Source organism: Hyperoodon ampullatus (genome assembly GCF_949752795.1).
Source record: "Hyperoodon ampullatus genome assembly, chromosome: 1".
In the NCBI taxonomy this organism is placed as follows: domain Eukaryota; kingdom Metazoa; phylum Chordata; class Mammalia; order Artiodactyla; family Ziphiidae; genus Hyperoodon; species Hyperoodon ampullatus.
The window spans coordinates 203,855,123-203,878,894 of NC_136914.1; the positions used below are offsets into that span (position 1 = coordinate 203,855,123).

The following is a 23,772-nucleotide window of genomic DNA, read 5'->3' on the forward strand; positions in this document are numbered from 1 at the left end:
GAAAGGCCCAGTTTACTATCGATGCTCTGAAGCAGAGGAAAATCCCCAGGATGCAGAAGCCCATTGGAAAACTGCCCCATAACCACAGGCCTGGCCACGCCAGCCAGAGGGGCGCTGGCCTGGCTCTCTCGGGGTAGACACTGTTCCCCAAAGCCTGCTTTTCTTGAGCTTTGGCTCTGTTGGTAGAACTGAGCCCAGACAATCAACTCTCTTCAGCAACTTCCTACCAGTATTTTCCATGATTCCACCCGCTCCTGCAAGGGAGGTGAGAATGATATAAATGATAGATCACATTCATTGAGTACTAGGTGTGTGCAAGCACTGTACTATGTATTGATACTTTATATTTATTCTGTTATTTGATCTTCACAACAACCTATGATACGGGTACCTGGGTACTGTTGTTACTCCCATTTTACAGATAGGTAAACTGAAGGTCAAAAAGTTGAGCGACCTGCCCAAGGTCACATAGCCAGTAAGTGGTAGAGCTGAGATTGGATGTGCCATGTTCTCTGTCTTTGGCGGTCTGAAACTGCCTGGCCTCTTAATTCTTTTGCTATGTTCCTTTCTTTGTGTGTACCTTTCCACAGGCGGTACATCTCAACCCTCCCCCCACCCCATAAACAAGGTCAGCATGCATCCTTCACTCACTCGCTAATCATTCAGCTCTCCCCAGTGCCCGTGCTGAATTGGGGGCTGAGATGTGATGGTGAACGGTACAGACATGGCCCCTGCCCTCAAGAGGACACGGTCTGGGTTGGCACTGTGCTGCGGTGTGATCGGTTACGATGGGGACACACAGGAGGGAGACAGGCCTGAAAAGTGGTAGGAATGAGCCAGGCTAAGGGAAGGGGAAAGAATGTTCCAGGAGGAGGGAAGGGCCTGAGCGAAGGTCCAGAGATAAAAGAAGCCAGCTAGAGTAAGGTCAGTGTGGCTGGAGGGGTGTGTGTGTGTGTGTGTGTGTGTGTGTTGGGAAGTTATGAGGTGCTCGAACAGACAGTGGGTAACAGGGGTCCAATCACATGGACCACACAGCATAACAGAGCCATTAACATTATACATTTCAGAAACACACGTTCCTGAACCTTCAACGCCAAGGACCATAGTTTTTACCTGGGGAGACACAGGCACCTTCAGACCCTTCTGAAGCCCTTCTCTCTCAAGTTTGAACCCCAAGCGGGGCACACTTGGTCCTGGTCACTGGTCAGGAATGCACAGCACAAGCTCAAAACTGTGTTCTCACCAGGGTCTACACCTACCACAATCCAAATGGATCCCGGGGGTAAAACCAGGAGACCCTGGAGGTCATTGTGTCCAGCCCCCTCACTTTCTGATGTCGAGGCTGAGCTCAGAGAGGACCATGTATTGCTCAACTTTGCATAGCAAGTTAGCAGCCAGGATGGGACTCAGCAGGACTTGGGCTGGCAGCCTAGTTCTGAGGTGGACTTTGCAGCTTCTGCACTTACAGGTTACATTCCCCAGGGTCCCCAACTCAGCTGTTTTTCTTACTTCCAATTTCTACCCCAATCCTAACCCAACAAGAGCTGCCACCACTGACACCATCTCACAGAACTGAGGACCCAAAGGAGCCTGTGGTCGTCTGCCTCCAAGGTGGTCCCTGGTGACTCTGGCCTCCAGCTCCTCATGCCTTACATAGTTCCCTCCCATACTGGATAGGGCTGACCTGGGGAGCCAGTAGGATATTCTGGAAATGATGGTGTGACTTCCAAGACTAGGTTAGAAAAGATATCGCAGCTTCCTTCTTGATCTTCTTTGGGGTCACTCACACTGTGGAAAGCCAGCTGCTGACTTGTAAGGACACTTAAGCAGCCCTATGGAGAGGCCCACTGAGGAAGGAACTGAGGCCTCCTGCCAATACCCAGCACCAATCTGCAAGCCACATAAGTGAGCCATCTTGCCAGTGGATCCTCCAGCTCCAGTCAAGTCTTTAGATGACACTGACTACAATGTCACAAGAGATCTCAGCTCAAAATCATGCACCAAAGCCATTCCTGAATTCCTGGCCCAAAGAAACTGTGTGAGATAATAAACATTTACTGTTGTTTTAAGCTGCTAAACTGGGGGGGGGGGGCGCAGCAATAGGTGACTGATACAGGGCCCAGCAGAGCTCTTGAGAGAATGAGGGCCCCTGGGTTACCTGAATCAGGGATATATGGGGTATTGACTACAAATGCAGATTCCTAGGATTTACCCAGACCCCCTGGATTAGATAGAAGGGTGAGAGTCTGAATTTTATTTATTTATTTATTTATTTATGTATGACTGTGTTGGGTCTTCGTTTCTGTGCGAGGGCTTTCTCTAGTTGAGGCAAGCGGGGGCCACTCTTCATTGCGGTGCGTGGGCTTCTCACTATCGTGGCCTCTCTTGTTGCGGAGCACAGGCTCCAGACGTGCAGGCTCAGTAGTTGTGGCTCACGGGCCTAGTTGCTCTGCAGCATGTGGGATCTTCCCAGACCAGGGCTCGAACCCGTGTCCCCTGCATTGGCAGGCAGATCCTCAACCACTGCGCCACCAGGGAAGCCCAGTCTGCATTTTTAATAAAGTCCCCCCAAGTGAATCTCATGTGCCTTTTAGGCTTAGAAGTACGGAGCGAATTAACTTACTTTACAGATCTAAAGAGGCTCAGAGAGGTGGTGGTTTGAGCCTTATCACACATCCAAGCTGAGGCAGGCCAGGGCCTAGAATTAGTACCTGATTTCTGGTTCATTACTCTTTCTACTTATTTCCTCATTTGTGCATTTCAGTTTGCTTTTTTGAGAAGTGTAGGCTTTGTTTTCTTTTTTTTAATTTATGTTAAAAACATGCACAAAGCAAAATGCTATATAATCCATCGTTTGTCTGCTGAAGAGCTTGCTTTGCCTGGGAAGAACTTTTCAGCACTACCCAAAATGTGGGCCTAACGCTAAAAGGAGTAGGGGTACTAGGTCATGCAGAGGGGCTGGTGCTGCTATAGAACACTGTGCCAGAAAAGGCACCTTTGGGACTTCCCTGGTGGTGCAGTGGTTAAGAATCCGCCTGCCACTGCAGGGCACACGGGTTCCATGCCTGGTCCGGGAAGATACCACATGCCGCGGAGCAACTAAGCCCATGCACCACAACTACTGAGCCTGCACTCTAGAGCCCACGAGCCACAACTAGCCACAACCACAACTACGCGCCTAAAGCCCGTGCTCCACAACAAGAGAAGCCACAGCAATGAGAAGCACACGCACCGCAACGAAGAGTAGCCCCAGCTCGCCGCAACTAGAGAAAGCCTGCGTGCAGCAACAAAGACCCAATACAGCCAAAAATAAATAAATAAATAAATAAATAAATTTATAAAAAAAGAACAGGCACCTATTCTACTTACCTAGATGCCTCAGCTCCAGGCTTTTTTCCCAGGCAAACAAAACTCAGCGTGTACAAGGCAGAGACAATGAACAAAGACATGATGGGAGTCTACCTTAACCCCTGCCCAACTGTCACCCCGGTGGGTGAGAATGATAATCCCACTTTCATTTGCATAGCACTTCGGTGCTTAGAAAGAACTCGTGCACAATCTTATTGAATTACCTTTGCAGATGGCAAGATAGGTAGCTCTGAGACCCATTCAGTCATTCACTTGGCACATTTGTTGAACAGCTACTATGTGCCAGGTAACACATTAGGCACAGGGGATATATGAATTTGTTTCTTTACTTAATAAACACTTATATATGTTTACTATGAGCCAGGCACTGGTTTAAGCACTTTACAAATCTTAACTCACTTAATCCTCACAGCCACCCAACAAAGCAGATATCATTCTTCTTCCCATTCAACAAGGGCACTGAAGCACCAGAGAGGTTAAGTAACTTTCCCAAGACCAAACAGCTAGTAAGGGGCAATATGGGGATTGGAACCGAGGCAATCTGGCCCTAGACTCCACCCTCTTAACCAAGATAAAATAAGACATGGTTCCCGCTCTTCAAAAACTCTGGTTTTCAAAATCTCCATGACGACGGGGGAAGAAACTGAATCTCAGAGCTATCTTCTGACTCTCCCCAAGTCACACACTCCTGGGACTAAAGGTAGTGTTACTTTGCTTCACTGAATGCGTCTGTTCGCAAAAAAAAATTTAGCAGAAGATGGGTGCCAGGGTGGCGAATGTGGGCATTTCTAGAGCCCAGAAAGAGAGAGGAGGCCCCAGCAGTAAGTCTGAAGTATCCCGAGACACCAAAGCAGACGAACAAGGCCTGTTCACTGCCCAGGCCATTGTGATTTGTGATGGTCTACTGCCAGGCAGTATTCATGCCTCCAGATATTTGAGGGCAGTGTTATTTATAGGTCACACTTCTATTTATAGTTTCATTGAATTCCTGCTCACCCTAGCTAGATTTCCCCCCCTCTCAGAACCTAGAGAGGAGAGGATAAGAACACTTTTTTACCAAGTGTGTCAGGGCAAAGGTGAAGGTCAAAGCCTTGGTTGTGTGTGCAGCCTTTCAGCAGGAGCCCTTCACGGGGAAGCGTTCAAGACAAGGGGGCTTTCTACACTTTCCAAAGGAAATGGGGGTTGGGGGAGGACACAAAGCTGGCCTTATACAGAGGCAGCCACATTCTGCCAGCACGGTGGGATTTGAGGTGGGCCTAGAAGACCTCTTTTCCCCTAAAATATTTTCCCTTTTGCATATTTCATCATTAGGCATTTATTCCTTTGGTCTTAATAGTAATATATGACAAAATGTTGGGACTGTGTGTGAGAAAACCTAGACAGTATCAAGTCCAATCCTTGTGTTTCACAGGTGGGGAAACTCAGGCTCACTGAGGGGCTAGGACCTGTCCTCATGGGGGGATCTGAGTGAATAAGACATGGTTCCTGCTCTTCAAAAACTCCAGTTTTCAAAGTCCCCATGATCAGGGAGGAAGAAACTGAAGCTCAGAGGTATTTTCTGACTTTCCCCAAGTCACAGACTGCTGGGACTAAAGCCAGGTCTGCTTCCTTTCTGAATAAATGGAAATCTATTACCATACACAGGAGACCATCCCAATGTTGGAAGAGCTGTCGGGCACAGCAAAAGAAACTGGGGACAGTAAAGCAGGCTCAGAATTCCTCTCTCACCTGACCTTTACGAACAAGTAAAACCACATGACGTTTCCTAAGGTTCTGTTTGGTGCCCCAAATGTAAACTTCCTGGTTTTAGGGTCACACAAAGAAATAAAGGTAAAGTGGGACTTCTTTCTTATTTTTAGTCCCTTGTTGTGGTTTAGGAAACAGTATCTGTGATGATTGTCACTGCATGGTTAGTTTATAAATCTGTGTTTACAAAGCCAGCTGGCAAAAGTCATTACTTTGGGGCACTATGCCTGCAATTCTAGCATCTAACACGAGGTGGCTGGTTAAAGTTGAGTAGGTTAAGTGAAAGGCAACTGAGAAAATACTGTCATCTAGATAAGACCTTTACTGTCAGAACATGACACTTTAGTAAAAGGACAACATTGACCAACCTCTAATTGACATAGTAAAAAAACCATAACATGAAACTTGAAACAAAGTTTAAAGAAATGCAAACACTCTGGTGCGGGTGGCATACCCCTTCCAGCCTGAGTCTTCATCTATAAAGTGTGGTTGCTGACATTAAAAGAGATTACTAGAAGCACATGAAACCCTTTGCACAATATCTGGCTAAAGTACGTACTTAATAAATGTAGCTATAATCCTTAAGTAGAAATCTTCTTTCATTTATAACTGTTTAATCTGTTAAAAGTTCCAAGCCTCACACACAGTTCCTCAGGAAGCTGTTTGCAACTTTTCCCCTGTAGCCAATTTAACAATAAGGTATCTCCGGACCACTCAGCTCATGTGTGAACTCTTTTTCTAAAGCAAGTCTTTCTATTGAAAGAGAAGGGCTCTGCCAACACAGGTCTTACTTAGGGCATCTTCACCAACTACCAGCTATTAAAGTTGGTAATAATCTGGTAAAGTTACCAGATCAGAAGCAAAAAGCTGAGAAGTAAAAAAACTTGCCAATCAGAGAAGGCACCAAATTACCAGTCACTGGCTTGTCTTAAATCTCTTCCTTCGGCTTGTTTTGAAACTTAGGTCTGCAATAATTGTTTTATACAGAAGGGCAAAAGATACTACTTTAAAATCTCAGTTTATTTTTTTGTCTTTACCTTTTTGCCAGAGGCTCCTTAAAAGAGACCCAAGGCTTTTCCCCTCCTAACAGTACAACACAACTGGACACACAGACTTTAGACACACTCGTGCCATGTTAACTTCAAAACCAGCAGCAGTTCCTAGGCCAGTTTCTCTCATCTCCAGACTTTTGAAACAACAACCTTAGCAATCACCTTGGCCCCAAACTTCATTCTGTCTTGGAAGGGAGGGGAGAGTGTTCTGACTTACAGCTGACGATGGAGTGTGGCTGGGGCCTGAGCATCCTCCTGGTTAGGCTGGTGATGGGGGATAGAGGGCTGTCCTGTGACTTACACCCCTCCCACACAAAACAGGCAGGCAACTCAGGTGTGTGTAGGGATGTGAGACCAACGAACCGGCCCTCACAGGTTACCTGTGGGAAGCCTTGTCTCCCATGCACCTCTGCTTTAGGTCAGAAATTGACTTACCAACGCAGGTTCAGTGGTTTATATTATGTGAATGGCCTGAAGGTAATCAAACACTCAGGAAGTGCTGAATGCAATCAGCCAGCCTACGGAAGGGCTTCACTGGACCTTAAAACGGTGCTTCTCAAGCTTTCCTGCACATACAAATCACCTGTGCATGTCATTAGAATGCAGACTGTAACTTAGTGGGTCTGAGGTGGGGGCCAAGACTATTTCTAAGCTCTCAGACGATGCTTGTGCTGTTGATCTGTGAGCTACATTTTGAGCAGCAGACCTTGAAATGCACAAGACTGCCTGCAAGACCTCACTCTTGGAAAGGAGCCCAGAGAGACAGCTCACACTTTTGTGTCGAGCCCTGCACTAAGACTCACCAGATCACCATCAAGTATTGAGTGCTTGCTGTGTGCTTCACAGATAACATTTCATTTGATGCTCTCAACAGCCCTGGGGGTATTGCACAGATGAGGGTCACGATGGATGATGGACGTGCAGAGATGCTGAGTAAGGCTGGCCTTGGGTCACATGGCTAGGCTATTGAGAGGCTGAGTGGGATCAAACTCTAAGGCCTCCAGTGTTGAAATGCAACACTTAACTGCCTTTGTCATGGAAAAAGCAGAGTTTCGGACAATTAGCACCCAGGTGTGAACCCAGAGGTGTTTGAGCCCAAAGCCAGCGTTTGGAACCACCATGCTCTGGGGCTGGTGAGCTGAGTCACACAGCTTCCTTCGGCAATGCAGCTTTAGACATTCTCCCTGAGGGCTTCCCTGGTGGCGCAGTGGTTGAGAGTCCGCCTGCCGATGCAGGGGACACGGGTTTGTGCCCCGGTCCGGGAAGATCCCACATGCTGCAGAGCGGCTGGGCCCGTGAGCCATGGCCTCTGAGCCTGCGCGTCCGGAGCCTGTGCTCTGCAATGGGAGAGGCCACAACAGTGAGAGGCCCGCGTACGGCAAAAAAAAACCCCAAAAAACAAAAACAGAAATTCTCCCTGAGATCTACCCCCGTTCTCACTAAGAAGAAATCCAGCCCTTGGGCTCTGGCCTGCGGGGAAACAGAAGCGTAGCCCTTTTCCCTGACTCCCTGCCCCTGAAGGGTAGAGAGGGGCCGGTGCTGCCAGCCCTGCCTTCTGAAGGTGCATTCAGGTGAACAGACTCCACCTTCAGGCCGTGCCAGTCCCTCAGGCCCACTGTGGTCTGGAGGCCGGTGGCCTGGCATCCTGGGGCCTCCTCGGTGGATGTCAGTTCTTGGAGCTGTGGAGGTGAAGGGGGAGGAGGTGTTTTCAGGGCTCACAGCAACTGTACTGCTCGAAGCCAGGCGGCCTCTGGATGAATGGTGCATCAGTTCATATGGGCCTGGGGCATCTCCAAGAGTCAGCTCAGTTCCCGCCAGGGAAGAGCTCTGGCTTGGGGCTCTGTCCTTGGGCTGGGTCCAGTTAGGGTGACCTTGGAGAGCAGTGCAGGGGTCAGGCCAGGGACACTGTGGAGATTTGCCACCAGCACCCCTTACCTCCTATGAAGGGGGGCCCCGAGCTCCCTCTCAATGGACCTCAGTGTTCTTCCTGCACCACCACTACCCCTGCCACCCCTCCTACCCCCCTGGACCCAGAAGCCAGAGCGCCTAGCGCACGGAGTCTCCTGGGGAGAGAGGCTGGTGGCGGGACTCCCCACCACAAAGCATCTTTCATATGTGCCAAAGGCTTCAGCTACCTCAGGGAGGAGGGAGGAAGTTTCCTTTCACCCCCAGGGTGAAGTCCAAGGCTGGAGTTGGGGGAAAGGTCCTGGGAAAACTGGGTCCGCATCTGGGGCAGGGCTGCCCCCAACAGAACCTGGGCATTGTCATTCTCAACCCCTCCCTCCATCTCCAGTCCATCAGTGAGGCCTCCTGGCTGTTCCTCTAAAATACATCTCGGATCTAGTTCCCTCCACACCATTGCCCAGCCCGGGTCAAGCCACCCTCCTCTCTTGTCATGCCCTGTCCAGCCTCCATGGGTCTCCCTACCCCAGGCTTGCTCCCTTTCCCTTCCAGTCTATCCCACAAGCTCAGCTGAGGGATCCTTTAGAAACAGAAATCCAATCACGGGGCCTCAGCCTAAAACCTTCAGAAACCTCTCGCCACACCTAGGACGAATCCTCACCCCTCAGCTTGGCCCATGACAATGGCACAGCCTGGTCCTGTGTGGCAGCCATGCTGAAAGCTCACACAGCCTCATCGACCAGGCTTCTCAAGGTGCCCCCAGGGGCCCAGTCCCTGCTTCCTTCTCCCAGCTGCCTTCTTGCTGTCTCACCTCTATCACACCTGAGCTCAGGTAACTGACCTGACAGTCATCTACACCTGAGTGTGAATTTACTGACAGTGCCACTCCTGGGGCACATCTGAGCGCCCGCTAAGCAGGAGTGAAAGGATTTGACCCTGAAAAAGGATGTTTGGGCATCAGGTAAGCAAACAATTTATTTCCAGGGGAGAGAGGGTAGGGGAGATCAGGAATGTCACAGAGACTTGAAATCACTGGCCTCTGGTGACTTTGCCAACATGCAAGAAGATCCCTGGTTGCTCTATCGAACTTCTAGTTTAACGTATGCAATGCTGTGCCACAGTGATTAGCAAGAGTTACGCTAGAATCCAGCGTTCTGGCTCCCCATCCAGGGCACATTTTTCTGCACATTAAATTAGGCAGACTGACTGAGACCATGAAAAGAACACATTTCTGCTTAGATCAGAGGCTTCTTGTGGAAGATACCCCAGGATACACTTCATTCGGGGCTGAGGGTTTGGGGTGGGTGTGCAGGAGGCCGATTCCCTTCTAGAATTATCTCTGGACAATGAAGACACGTAGCATGTGGTAACGAAGTGACCTGACCCTTTCCCTGGTCTTGAACTCGGGGGATGACACGGGGGAAGGACTAGGGGGCCTGATCCACACTGACTTTCAAAAGTAAAAGGGGCCCTTGAGTGGCTGCCTCCAGCAAAGCTCCTTATTCCCAGCGAGACCTGGCACCTCTGGAGCCGAGAGCTGCAAAGCTCGTGACCCTGCTCTGTTACCACGGCGTCGGGTCCAGGGGCGCGCAGCTTCCTCCCATCTTTCAGCCCCAATCAACCATCTGGATCATCAGCCCTTCAGACAGGATCTCCTCGCAGCTTCGCAAGTTCCCACAGGGAGGGAAGGGGCAGCAGGAAGTGCAGTCAGGGCTGAACTGTGGAGCAGCCTCGGCACAGAGAGCGCGGGCAGACACGGGGCAGCGCAAAGCAAACCCACGTGCCCGCAGCCGAGCCACCAGGCTTGCAGCACGGGCGCCTCTCCCTTTGCAGTTCACACAGCGCGTTGTAGGCATAACACGCTTGGACCACCGTCCCAAACCATGATGAACCCACCTGGTAGACGAGGAAACCGACCCCAAATGCCTGTGACTGGGCTGAGTGGCACAGCTTACACACGCGTGTGGAGCCGTCTCTTTGCCACAGAAGGCATGCTTTGGAGTTCCTTGGTTCCACAACTCCTGTCTGCCCGGCTCGCTGTGGCCGCTCACCCCCTACATTCCCCACCTGCTTCACACACTTCTTGCTGTTCTTAAACATCCATGCTCAGTCACACTTGGCTTGCTGGCTCCTCAGCCTGGCACCCCGAGAGCTGATCTGCCCACGCCTGGCTCAGTTCAGGTGTCACCTCTGTAAAGCGGCCTTTCTGGACCACCTAATCTCAGATGCCCCAGCCACATGACCTGGTTATTTTTCTTTCTGGCACTTAGCACTATTGGAAATTGCTTACTTGTTTGTTTCCTTCCTGACTCCCCCACTGGAAGGTGAACTTCCTGAGAAGAGTGGCCCAGTTTATCTTGTTCTCAGCTACATCACCAGTGCCTACAGCTTGGCCTGGCGTGTAGTAGGTGCTCAATTAATACGTCGGCAGGCACGAACACATGCAGCTCTTCCATGTAGCGTTCAGAACCGGATGCCAAGAGCAGGCCCTGGGAACCACCCGCCCCAGATTACAGAGTGAGAGAATGATTTGGGGAGGGGGGGGCAGTAATTACAGCAAGACAAGACCCAGCACTTCCAGAGGAGGTTACAGGCAAGTTGCTTTTAAAACAGCACACGGTACCTCTCAGGCCTATAATCTCGTTGATCTTTTGAAAACCCTGGCATTACCAGCAGACCCTATTTTTTCTCTTTCATCACGTAGGTTTGCCTTTTCTTGCCATCCCAGGTCATTAGTGGGGCTCAGAAACCTCTCAGGTCCTCTCCCTTGGGGACTGTAGCACCTGCCAGCATCTCTGAGCCACTGATTCCCTTACAGCCTCCCAGGCCCTTTGGGGAGGGCTTTCTCAGGCTGCCGCCTGGTGGGGACAAGCAGAACAGCCTACAGCCCAGGGAGAGGGCCAGCTCTCCCCGACATCATGGACCAGCTCTAGCTAAAGACATCCCTCCCCCACTGCTTCCTTCTGTGCTGGAACAAACACCGGATCTGCTGCACAGGGCTCTGGGGGGCAGAGAGAGGAAGGACCTGGAGACCGTGCTTGCAATTCACGCAGCACCCTCCTGCGCTGGGGCTCCAGACTGCCTCTTCACTAAGGGGCAGGTATGTAAACTGGTGAGCTGGTACCAAAGAACGAAGCATGCTTGCTTTCTAAAAATACACCCCTCTAAGCCTGTGAGGTCACGAGGCTGCCTGCAGGCTGGCAGCACCTCTTTGATTAAGGTGATAGGTTCACTTTTCTTCCTAAGCAATCTAGCTCCTCCACGCCTCACCAACCCAGGAGTATGTATACCTGTGGGTGGGACTGACTGCTATTAGGCTGAAGGGGCTTTCTGGAAGCTCAGAGGCCCAGTACCAGTCAGCACAGAGACACAGATGGCTTGCGAGTGGGAGGAGACCTCGCGCAGCCTTTGCCAAGCGAGTTCACCTCTTTCTGCTCCGCTGCCTGGCTTCTGAAGCCCTTTGGTCCCTGGTCGCAGTGGTTTGCTTTTTTCATCAGCAGCTACACACTCTTCTTCACTCTGTAATGACCATTTCCTCCCAGGGAGCCTCCTTGGGCTGGCAAAGTCAAGATATACAGGAAATCTACTCCAATCCCAGGATGGGCAACAGGAGATGGATTTTCCACAACAGTCTTCTAAAACAAGGCAGAAAGTTCCATGTAAACAGTAGGCTGCCTGGAGAGGCTGCTGACCCCATCATGCTCGGCCCAGTGTCCTAAAGACCTCACTTCTGTCCACCTCTCCCAAAAGCAGGAGACCCCAAAAAGCACCAGATACACTTGTTGTAAGACAAGTCTCTCTGGCTCTCTTGCACTTCTGCATGTCTTGTCCACAAAGCACTAACCGCCTTTTGTTCTGGATTATCTTTTCAAAGGTGTTTGTATAGCAAACAGCTTTAGAAGACAGAGGCAGGGAGCCCCTTGCTCTGGAGCAAACAGCAGGTTTGCATAGAGCCTTGGGAGACTGGGATAGTCTCTCTCCTGAGCAAAAGGGGTAGGTTTGCTTACCGCCCATTATAAGACGTGGGCTCCGGAAGATCTGGTTCCTCTCCTATAATGCAACCCACTGCATGTGCAGGCATTGCTCTGGGCCCATGGGGTCATGCCCTATGGGACTTGGAGGCAATACTCATGCTGCTTGCTGTGTCATCATGAAGTCTTTTTTTTTTTTTTTTTTTTTTTTGCGGTACGTGGGCCTCTCACTGTTGTGGCCTCTCCCGTTGCGGAGCACAGGCTCAGCGGCCATGGCTCACGGGCCCAGCCGCTCCGCGGCATATGGGATCCTCCCAGACCGGGGCACGAACCCGTATCCCCTGCATCAGCAGGCGGACTCTCAACCACTGCGCCACCAGGGAGGCCCATCATGAAGTCTTTTGTCTTTGACCCAGGAGTCTCGTGTTTTCAGCTGGCATCCACGAAACTGGAGTAAGCTAACTTAACTGGCTTGCAAATAGGGTAAGATCTCAGATCTTTCCCAGTTGGTGGACTAGCTGTGCTCCCACTGGGGTCAACACCACTGCCCAATCTCTGAGCTCCAGGTCTGCCCTGTTTCCAGCAAACTCAGAAGAAGCCCCCAATTATGAAAATATACATAAACCAAAAAAAGAATTACTTAAAAAAAAAGAATGCTCTACTTTGCAAAAGGACTTCTCATGAATAGCATTTAAAAAAAGAATAGCATTTAGGACACCTAAAAGATGATGTGATTTGTCCAAAGAGCAAAATTTCATGGAAGTTTTCAGGAATAAGCCTTAACGTACAACAAGGGTCACCCCTGCTTTTCTGTTGGAGGTGGGAATGCCAAGAGGTCAGGCCTGGGAGTGGAACTTCTCAGGGACTATTGTCAAACTACCATCTCCTTCCTAAAGACCAGCTGGCATGCTTGCTTACTGGCCCTCTCTACCTCCTTACAATAAAATTCAATTACTTGGGTCTGTAATTGTAGGTAACTGAGTTGTGCTAATATCAATTTCCTGGGTTTGATAATGTACGGTTGTTACATAAGGTATCACCACCGGGGGAAGCTGGGCAATGGGTACACAGCTCAATGGCTACATGATGGTGGAAAGTGATCTGACCTATCTTTAAATTGGGAATAATGCCACCTACCCTGTACTTTGGTAGTGGAATTGGAGGGGAGGAATACAGAGTGCCTAGGAGCTTTGCAACATCCTATGAATCTATGATTATTTCAAAGTAAAGTTTAAAAAAAATACTGTGACTTAAATCAAATAACCAATCTTTTTAGATTCATAATTAAATGAAGACAGTCAGGACTCTGTCAGATGAGCAAGCGCGTAACCATGTGAGCCTCAGATTCCCTCTCTTCTCTCAGTTCCTCTGCTTTCTCTGTCATTTCCACCAGCTAAACGTCCATGAGCTCCCAACCAGGAGCCTGCAGCCAGGTGAGCCAAAGCAAAGCAGCTGGCCTAACGCTCCAAAGACACCCCCAGACCCCATGCCCGGGCAGCAGAAATGCAGATCGTGTCCCGTCACCTCCAAAGCTAAAACTGAGGCCCCTCTGGAGACAACAGGCGCTCTCCGCTTCCTCCCCTTCGGTTTCCCTTGCTCGGCAATTCCAGGCCAGGCAAAGGGCTGGCAGAGCTGTTCCTGAGGCTGGCTGCTAACCTCCCCGGGTTGCTGGAGCAAAGGCTGCTGGATTACCTCAGTGCCTTTGAGCTCTCTAAGGTGCTGCCAAAGTCATTGCTGCCAGGGCTTAGCCTGGGGGAATCAGCAGGTGCCTGCAGACAGCCTCTCCAAAGGCAGGGAGGTGGAAACAGAGACTCAAGCTGGTGTTAGGTAATACAGTGTACCTGTAGGTGCCCTGTCTGGAGCCCCTCACCATGGACGCTCCCACCCCACGCTCTGTGGGTGTTGGCTACTAAGGGCTCACAGCTGCCCCTTCTCCAGGGACACGCCCTCAGCCCTCAGGAGCACCTGCCCATATTTCACACTTCTTGGAGAGGGGGCTGCTCACAGATCATACTGCTATGGGGAGTATAAAAGTTGTCCCCTAAGACGGGACAACTCTGTGGTGCCGTCCTCTCTCCAGAGCTCCTCATGGGGTCAGGCTGAGGCCAGACTTAGCTGAACCCACATCTCGGCCCAGTGTCTTCCCCTTCCCTGTGCTGCTTCCCTCACTGTCCTAGGATGTTCACTGGAGAGCAGCCCTCAAAAGTCAACTTGCCTAAGAACCCTCGTCTCAGGCTCTGCTTTTCGGAACCCGACCTAAGACAGGCAACATTCATCACTGCCCTTCTCTGAAACCCTCCCCTCCTGGGGGAGCCCCTTTGATTCAGGGTTGTGGGATGGCTTGGGAACCCTCATGCCCACTCAGCCCTTGCTTGCTTGGTTCTGCTTATATTGGGTTGTTTTTCTTCAATCTTTTTCCTTCTTGTCCAAGCTAAGGACTGAGTAAAGTATGAAAGGGTTTGGTATTTCCTAGTGGGTGAGAGGAAAGCCAGGAACAGGGCCTGGGAGTCTCAGGGTAGGATTCCAGGTGGCCAGCAATGTCCATTCTGAAGTCTTGGAGAGCAAGTGAGCAAAAGGGAAGCTTTGGAGAGAGAGCCCCACTGAAGGAAGGGGAGAAACACAGAAAAGCAGGGGAAAAGGAAACCTCCTTTAGGATGGGACTGGAGAGGGGGCAGTCCTCTAGACAATATCACCCACTATGCACAAGTCACATCTCTATGGGGGCAGGGTCCTGTGGCTTTTCCCAGGAGTGAGGGATGGCAGGGTGGGGCGGCACTTTCTTTATTAACACCTGCCATTTATTGAGCTTTTACTATGGGACAGGCACTGTGCAAAGCACTTTACATGAACTCTTTTAATCCCCACCACAATCCTACAAGAGGAGACTGAAGTTCAGAGAGGTCTCAGTCCTGCCTCATGAAGCAGATATGTTTTCATCCCTATTTTCCAGATGAGAAAACTGAGGCACAGAGAAGGCAATACAATTGGTAACCAACAGAGTCAGAGTTTCTGGGGTGAAGCCATACAGTCCGACTCTTGTGACTTTGGACTGTGGTAGCAGCAGGACATGAGCCTTGCACTTCACCCCACCCAACCCCACCCATCTTTCGAGGTCAGCTCCAGGTCCCCCTCATTCAGGAGGCTTTTGCTGCCTTGGGCTCACAATGAGCTCCTTCTCCATCAAAATTGGAATTTCACAGTGGTAGAGAGGGTCACATCTTGCCTTAAGAGCTTCTCTGATTAGGGAGTAGGTCTTGTCTCTCTCACTAGCCCGAGGGTTCCTTTAGATGAAGGAAACAAATCCAGATCTCCCTGGACTCTCCAGGCCACCACAGTCCCTGGTCCTGGGCACTTATTCCTGGGCCTGGCACAGGCTGAGCCCCTCATAAACACCTGCTGAGTGAATAATAGTGAGGCAGTCTCTCCCTGGAGCACTGGCCACGAATGGGGGAAAAGCTGGTTCTTTTAGAACAACAGGCAGCCTTCACACCCCGAGGCCAAGTCCACCCGGCACCAGGGCCAGGCACTGACATCCTTGGCTCTCGGACACTTGTGTCCACAGCATCCTAGCTGGGCTCCCGGGTCCTTGGTGGAGGACCATCTGGACTGTACTGGAGCAACATCTAAGGTCATTACAAACCTGGGTGTTGGTCGTTCCAAATTCCCTTGAGACTCAGCAGAAAGCCAGGCGGGGGTGCAAAAGTCCCCCACATTAACTCCTAGGCCAGGAACAGAGAGGCGGTCCTCTGCCTCCATGGAAGGGGTCCGGGGCCGAGATTCCCTACACCCTCACTGACTCATTCTGGTTTTATGTGAACTGGAGGATTTAGAAGTTCTTTGTAGCTAAATTGATTCTCTCCAACTTTAGCATAAGACTCAGAGGGCAGGCGGCAATGCCTTCTCTTGTCTTTCACTGTTTTTGAGGATGGGGGTGCATGAGGAGTACCCTTCAGAGAAGAACCACTCTCTGGGGGGAGCTGCCCATAGGTAGGTTTGCAAGTCAACAAGCAGGTACTAACCATGTGCTGGCTGCATGCCAGGGATTAATGAGATGCAGACCTGCTTCTTGCGATGGTCCCACTGATAGCTGACGTCCGGGGAGGTCCAGGCCCAGCAGGAATGGAGGGTGAAGACCACTGTGAGGGAAGGTCCCCTGGGAACCAGCCCAACTCACTAGCCTGGGGAAAGGTAGGGGATGCGGAGACCAAGGAAGCAGCACCACCCACATGGGTCAGGGCAAAGAGCCCAGTTTGGAGCAGGAGACCAAGTTCACACCTCAGCTCTGCCACTTCTCACTGTTGTGGTCTCTCCCATTGCGGAGCGCAGGCTCCGGACGTGCAGGCTCAGCGGCCATGGCTCATGGGCCCAGCTGCTCCGCGGCATGTGGGATCTTCCCGGACCAGGGCACAAACCCGCGTCCCCTGCATCGGCAGGCGGACTCTCAACCACTGCGCCACCAGGGAAGCCCTCGGCTCTGCCACTTTTATGGGCAGTTACTTAACATCTCTGAACCTCAACATCTTTATCCCTCAAGCAGAAATCATAATGCATGCCTCAGCGTGGAGATTTGTATACGATCGCAAATTAAAAAGCACTTTGTAAGCTATAAATTCCAACACCGATTGAAGATGTCACAGTAATAGCAGGTTGTGACACACCTGAGAAGATTCCCTCTAGATTACACAACATAACCAATTGCCTTAAACATGTTCCAAAATGGTGTGATGGTCAATGGCCTTTTATGACCAGACAGACCCGGGTTCAAATCCTAACTCTGCCAACTCACAGTCCATGTTACCTAAGCCGTCAGAGCCTCAGCTGGATAATGGTGCCAGGAGGACTCGAGCAGGTTGAGAGGGGAAGTGTGCTTGATTTAAGGCTACCTGTGATTACAACGGTAGCCAGTGGAAAGAGTTCAGCCTGCAATTTTTCATCCTTTCATAGGAGAACTTGATCTCTCCATGCTTGTTGTAAAAAGGAAACCAAAATCCCGGAGCCTGAGAAACTCCTCCTAAGTTACACAGCCCGGGGTGAGCAGAGGTGGCCCTGGAGTGGTGGGAGAGGCCCCTATGAAGACAATGGCCTTCAAAATCAGGGGCTTCTGATCCCCTGGGAGTTGTTAACATGCAGATTGCTAGGCCCGCCTGGCCCAGAATTTCTGGTGTAGTAGTCAGCCTTTTCTTGGCCTACAGAATGTCCCTCTTCAGGGTGTCCCCCATCCCATTAGTGAGGCCATGAAAAGCTTACCTGGGAGGAAGGGGATGATTCTCTGCTTGGGGTCCTTCTGGCCACCTTCAATGGGAAACTTATCCAAAAGCTGCATCTGAGGAGCCAGACAGAGGAACAGGATTCAGAAGACTGGAACGGCCCTCAGTGTCCCTTCCCCACCCCGCTCCACTGCGCCAGGGCCCCACTGTCCTCACACGGATGAGCAACGCCTCAAATCCCTCATTTCACAGACAATTAACAAACCACATGGGGCATGAGTGGGAGGACGCCAGAGCTCTCTACACATCAAAGGGGGAGTCTGAACAATCTCAAGGAGGCCTGAGGGTGTACAGGGAGGTGTCCAGAGATGACCCGGAGTGAGGCCAGGGTAGGGACCAGCAAGATTTCAGGCCAGGCTGCAGATGGGGTTTCCAGAGACTTCTCCGGACCCGGTTGTTTTCATACGTCATATGCTGGGTGAGCCCTTCAGTCACCCGCCATCCTAATCCCACCCTGGGGCCAGGATGGGGAAGGCCCCACCTGATGCTTCAGACAGACCACCCACCTTCCAGAACCGCTCTGCGGAAACAGACCCAGATGTTATTTTAATTGCAAAACCAAATCCAGCCCACTGCCCCCACTGCTGGAAGACCCCCTCCTCCGTTTCCTACCTTCCCACCCTGAGACTGCTGCTGTTTTTCCAGGGACAGACCCATTGGAAGAGTTTCCAGGGTTCTGGAAGAACAGCTGTTTTTTCTTCTGCTATTCTGGGCTGAAATTCTGTATAAACTGGAAAAACACACAGGAGACAGGATGGACGAAGCCACAGCCCCTGTGCGTGTGTGTGGCTAGCCTCGCTTCCAAGGAGTGGGCGGGCAGGAGGTGGAGCAGAATGGAGAGTGGGATCTAGCCCCGCTGACCCAGCTGTGTGTCCCTGGGCCAGGCTACAAGCTTTCTCAGTTGGGCTTCAGGCGCCTCATCAGTAAAATGAGGAAGATCCGTCACAGGACATCTGCAGTCCATTCCTTCTTCTGAATATTAATTAATACTTATTGAGCGTCTACTTAGAGCACTAAGAAAATAGCAGTAAAGAGAAGAGACGAAGTCCCTGCCCTCAGGGAGTTTACATTCTAGTTGGGGGGAGACACACAGTAAACAAATATGTACTGTGCTGGGGGGATACATGCTATGAAGAAAAATGAAGTAGGATAAGGTGGTGGCGCAGAACAGGAAGGAACAGTTATTTTATACAGAGTGGTGTGGAAGGCCTCACAAATCAATGGCAATTCGGCAGAGACCGGCAGGAGGTGAGGAAGCGAGCCACAGTGGAGGGGGAGAGTGTTCCAGGCATGGGAAGGGCCAGTGGAGTCGAGTGAGCAGGGGCCGAGGTATAGGCACTGAGATCCAGGTGGGGCCCGGATCACGGAGAGGATGGCTCGAGCTACAGGGAAGTGACTGGGCCACAGAGAGGAAGCAGGGAGACCAGTCAGGAGCCTATGTATTGGCTTGGACCAAAGTGCTGCCTTGGAGGTGGTGAAATGTGGTCCTACACTAGATTTGACACGTGTAGTGTATGTATGTGTGCATGCGTGTGCATATTCCCATCTACCCACCCACTCACCCAGCTCTACAGCATGATTTTAGGATCCTCTCTTGCACAATCAAGATCCAACATACACAAGCTATTTACAGCCCACACGTGAAGGGTGGGTCACTGTCAGATTCCATTCAAAACAAGACAGTGACTGCACTGTTATTAACTTTCACTTCCCTGAACACAGTCTAAGATTTAACAAAAGCTGGCTCATGAGTTTTCAAACCCCAGTGTTATAAGTCCACCTCTCCAAACTTTAATAATTGCCTGCTATGCGTAAATATGGACAATGGGCCATAACACTATAAACCTGTACTTAGGATTTTTTTTTTTTTTGCGGTACGCGGGCCTCTCACTGTTGTGGCCTCTCCCGTTGCGGAGCACAGGCTCCGGACGCGCAGGCTCAGCGGCCATGGCTCACGGGCCCAGCCCGCTCCGCGGCATGTGGGATCTTCCCGGACCGGGGCACGAACCCGTGTCCCCTGCATCGGCAGGCGGACTCTCAACCACTGCGCCACCAGGGAAGCCCCCACTGTGCCACCAGGGAAGCCCAGGATTTTTTTAAATCAATAGATTTTCAAATAAATTCTACACAGAGTAAAACTCTTATTTTCTCCTCTCTCCATTTTCCTCACCCATATTCTATTTTGTAAATTTTATTTCTATATTACATAAGTAATTCATGTTCATTGAGGGGAAAAACTAGAAATTACAGAAGCAGTAGGTGGTCAAAAGGAGAGCAAGAATCACTCATAATCCTTCCCCCTGAAAAAGAAGCATTAATACTTGGGATATATATCCTTTCCAGATGTTCTTACCTGCATGTAGATAAAATAAGCTCATCAAGTACTCTCATTACGGTGTGTAATGACATTGTCCCACGTCAGTGACTACTTCCATATCGGCACTGTTTCTTTGTTTGTTTATTTTTTTAAACTAGAGTTTTGCTCATTTATTCAAACAGTAGGCATTAGGGCAGGCTGTGGTAGAGCATGCAAAAATGGATCACATTGTTCCTGTTCTGGAAGATTTGTCAATCCAGGAACAGAGATGAGGTATCCAAACAAAGACAATACAAGGTAGAAAGCGATAGGTGCCACAAGAGGGGTCTGTTCATTAATTCATTACCCATTCATTCAAGGAACATTTGCTTCCTGTCCCACATCTCATCCCAAAGGGAATGAAAGATGAATTAGGCAGAGCCATTGCCACTGGGGTAGTCACGAACTGAGGCAGGAGGCAGAGTCATGAACAAGTAATACTAATGACCTATGATAGATGCCAAACTAGCAGGGAGTTCTGGGCAAGGTGAATGTCCAACTCTGCCTGAGAATATCTGGGCAGACTTCACAGAGGAGGTGACACTTGAAGTCGATTTTAAGGAATGGATATGAATTCACCAGGAGACTGGATGAAGAAAGCATCTGAAACTCAAGAACAGCTTATATAAAATCACAAATATGTGAGACGTTCTCCTGCTTAGGAAACATAAGAACTTCAGTGTGGAGAGTTGGGGGGACTTGTGGAAGACCAAGCTACAAAGGTGGGTTGGGATGAATTGTGGGGAGCCTTGTATGTCATCCCCCAAAGATTTAGTTCCTTCTGTGGTCAATGAACAGCCACTGATCCATGCCAGCATTCTTAATTGTGAGGCAGAATGCTTCAAGGTTTGAATGGGTCATGGTTGATTTACCTACTCTCTACTGTTGGATATTCACTACTACATGTAATATCAGAGTGAACACCTTTTCCATGTACCTATGAACCTTTCTTAACATTTTTTTCTATTTTTTGTTTCATCTCATTGAAACCTTTGCAAATTTATAGGTGCCTTAAATCTTTTCTGGAAGAAGACTGAAGATAAATACATGGATATAACTAATACGTTGAAGGACAGGCCCAAGGCCTTGGAGCAGCAGCTTCATAGGATTTCTGAAGAAGAACACAGAGATGATGAGGAGAAAGGCAGGCCCAGTTCATGCCCTGTGTAGAGTGATTTGTCCTTATCAGATTCCTTTTCTCCTGAAAGAAAGTGGCTTGCTGTGCCCGGCAAGCTGAGGGACTTACCCAAATTGCCCTATCTCTTTGGGGCTGGCAGGAGTTAGGCTACAGAAACTTTAAGTTTCTGGGGCTTCCCTGGTGGTCCAGTGGTAAAGAATCTGCCTTCCAATGCAGGGGACGTGGGTTTGATCCCTGGTCGGGGAACTAAGATCCCACATGCTGTGGGGCAAATAAGCCCGCATGCCACAACTACTGAACTCGCCTGCCACAACGAGAGAGCCCGCGTGCTGCAAACTACAGAGTCCATGAGCCATGGAGCTCGTGCGCCACAGCTAGAGAGAGAAGAACTCGTCTGCCACAACTAAAGAGAAGCCCGTGTGCCGCAATGAAGAGCCCGTGTGCTGCAATGACAGATTCCGCATGCCTCAACGAAGACCCTGTGTGCCGCAACTAAGACCCGACTCAGCCAAAAAAAAAAAAAAAAAAAAAAATATATATATATATATATATATAAATGGTAAGCCTTTTTAAAAAAGTTATAAAAAATAAAGAAACTTTAAGTTTCTTATCAGCTCTGACATACATTTGTTCTCTGAATCCTGAATTCCTTTTCAGACATAAGATTCTGAGATTCTCACTAACAGTGCATAGGGATGGTGGTGCCCAGAGAAGTGGACAGGGGCACGTAAGATTCATGCATTCCTTCCTTTCCTCCCAAAACATTTGCTATGTGACTTCTAGATGCCAGCCCTCTGTTAGGGGCTAGAAATAATTTAAACTGCTGGTCTATGGACCACAGTAGCAAAGCCCTAGAGCTGTCTCATATGGCAGTCACTACCCACATGTGGCTATTAAGCACTTGAAATGTGGCCTGTCCAAACAGAGATGTGCTGTAAGTTTAAAATATGCACCAGGTGTTGAAGACTTAGTACAAACCAAAAAAGTGAAATATCTCATTAACAATTTTTGTATTGATTGCATGTTGGAATGATAATATTTTGGATATATCAGGTTAAGTAAAAATACTTTAAAAATAATTTCACCTGTTTTATGTTCTTATGTAGCTACTAGAAGAATTTAAATTATATATATGGTTCATATTATATTTCTATTGGACGGGCTGCTCTAAAGCAAGATCGTTCTCAAAATGTAGTTTTAAGTCTGCCCAAACCTGACACCTTGGGGGAGGGGAGGTGTTTGTTAAAAATACAGTTTCCTGGGCCCTACCCAGAAGTCTGTGAAGCTTTGTTTTGGTGCTAGAGACTGACAAGCAAGTTTTGGAGTGGCGGGGAATGATGAGGCTATATGAAAAGGATTCTGTGGTACCTGAAGGGAGAGGTCAGGGAAGACTTCCTGTAGGAGGTGAAGCTAGCTCTGTCTTGGCAGAGTGACGGTCACGTTCCCTGTACCTTCCCTGCCAAGAGCAGTCTGAACCTCTCCGTGGGTTCACGTGCCTCCTGGAAGGCAAGGGTCATCTGATAGCCCTGCGGATTTGAGTTTTTCCTCAAAAGGCCTTTTGAGGATGCTTTGCAGCTGGGCTCTCTCCCACCTCCTCCTTCTGTAACAGATATTCATCTTCCCCCACCTCTGCCTTAGTCTGGGTCCCCTGAGGCCACGACAAGCCCATCTGCTAAAAGTACTGGGTCAACGGGCTCTCTCCAGAGCCGTGAGTGTGCAGCTGACCTGCCACCCTCCACCTTGAGCCTCAGGTGCTGGTCTCAGCACACCTGTCACCTGATCCCCCCACGAGATAACAGGGAGGCATCTGTCCTCCCTGTTATCTCCAGGGCCCACTGGCCACAGGAAGACGATGCACTGCTAACCAGATGTTGGTGACATTTTCTCTGCCCACAGGTGACATTTCAAAAAAAGCCAATCCCCTGGCTCAGACTCCAGAGCAAACCAGTCGGGGGGCTTGCAAATCTGCCCCATTCAGCAAAGTGGCCCGTGCGCAGTATGGCAGAGTGGTGAGCGGTGGGATAAATATGCGGCCACGTGTGATACACAGTCCAAATGTCACCCCACCTGGGGGGCCAGGCAGGCCGCGAAGTGGGTTCTGTAACCTGGTGGCGCCTAATTTGCAGGACTGGGTCTGATAGAGAAAAGTCACATGAAAGGCTGAGGGAAGCTGTCTGATGAAGAGGCTGCCCAGAACCTTCCCTGAGGAGGAAGCCTGGGTGTGTGGGCAGTGAGGAAGGAAGCTCCGCCCCGCAGAGAATTCTGCTGCAGCCACATTTTGGGGCAGGAAGTGGATTCTCCTGTCACTCCAGCAAGGGCCTGAGTCGGGCTGGAGGAAAAGCAGGGCCCGTTGCCAGGGTCCTTCTTAGAGTGAGAGGCATTTGGCTAAGGGAGCCCTTGGCAAGCACATCAGAACTCTGCAGCGTGTGGAGGACGCCAGGCTGTTTATCTAAGGGGTGGATAGTGCGAGAGATACAGGCCAGCTCGGCTTCACGAGCTGGCCCCAGCCAGAGAAAGCTGATTCGGCAGCTCTTCGTGGGCAGGGCTGAGCAGCAATAAACACTGGGGAGAGAGAAGGGTGGACCCCGGGCCCAGCTGGGGCACATCTGTAACCCAAGAGGCCAACTCCTCGCCCTTCCAAGAGGGTGGAGTTCCCAGCAACTCCAGTTTTGGGGCCCTAATACTTGTGACCATTTCCAGCTCAGGAACAAAGGGAACGTTAGTTACTACAAGAGGCTGGTGGGTTCCCTGATCTAGAGGTTCCCCTTACAAAGAGGCAAAGTCACTCCATCTCCCTGAGAACTCTGAGAGATCATGGGAAACCTCAGAATGGGTTTGTCCATCCTACTGACTTAGGGCTCACCAGGCCCTGTGTTAGATGCGGGGACACAGCAGGGAGAATCCCGGAAACAGAGAGGGACAATAACGATACGTGTGACTTTTCCTAAAGTTCTCATCCTTTCTGGTCTGA

At 50.1% G+C, this 23,772-nt stretch overlaps 1 protein-coding gene across 3 annotated transcripts in view; it reads right to left on the reverse strand.

Annotated features, from left to right (window-relative positions):
- Positions 1 to 23,772, reverse strand: part of SH3PXD2A (SH3 and PX domains 2A) — a gene marked incomplete at its 5' end in the record, with an annotated part of 237,019 nt that overhangs the window by 131,088 nt on the left and 82,159 nt on the right. For all 3 annotated transcript variants that reach the window (XM_079715283.1, XM_079715284.1, XM_079715282.1), the window contains one exon: positions 17,288 to 17,363. In XM_079715283.1, coding sequence (XP_079571409.1) covers positions 17,288 to 17,363 — 76 coding nt within the window. The remainder of the gene's footprint in view (positions 1 to 17,287; positions 17,364 to 23,772) is intronic.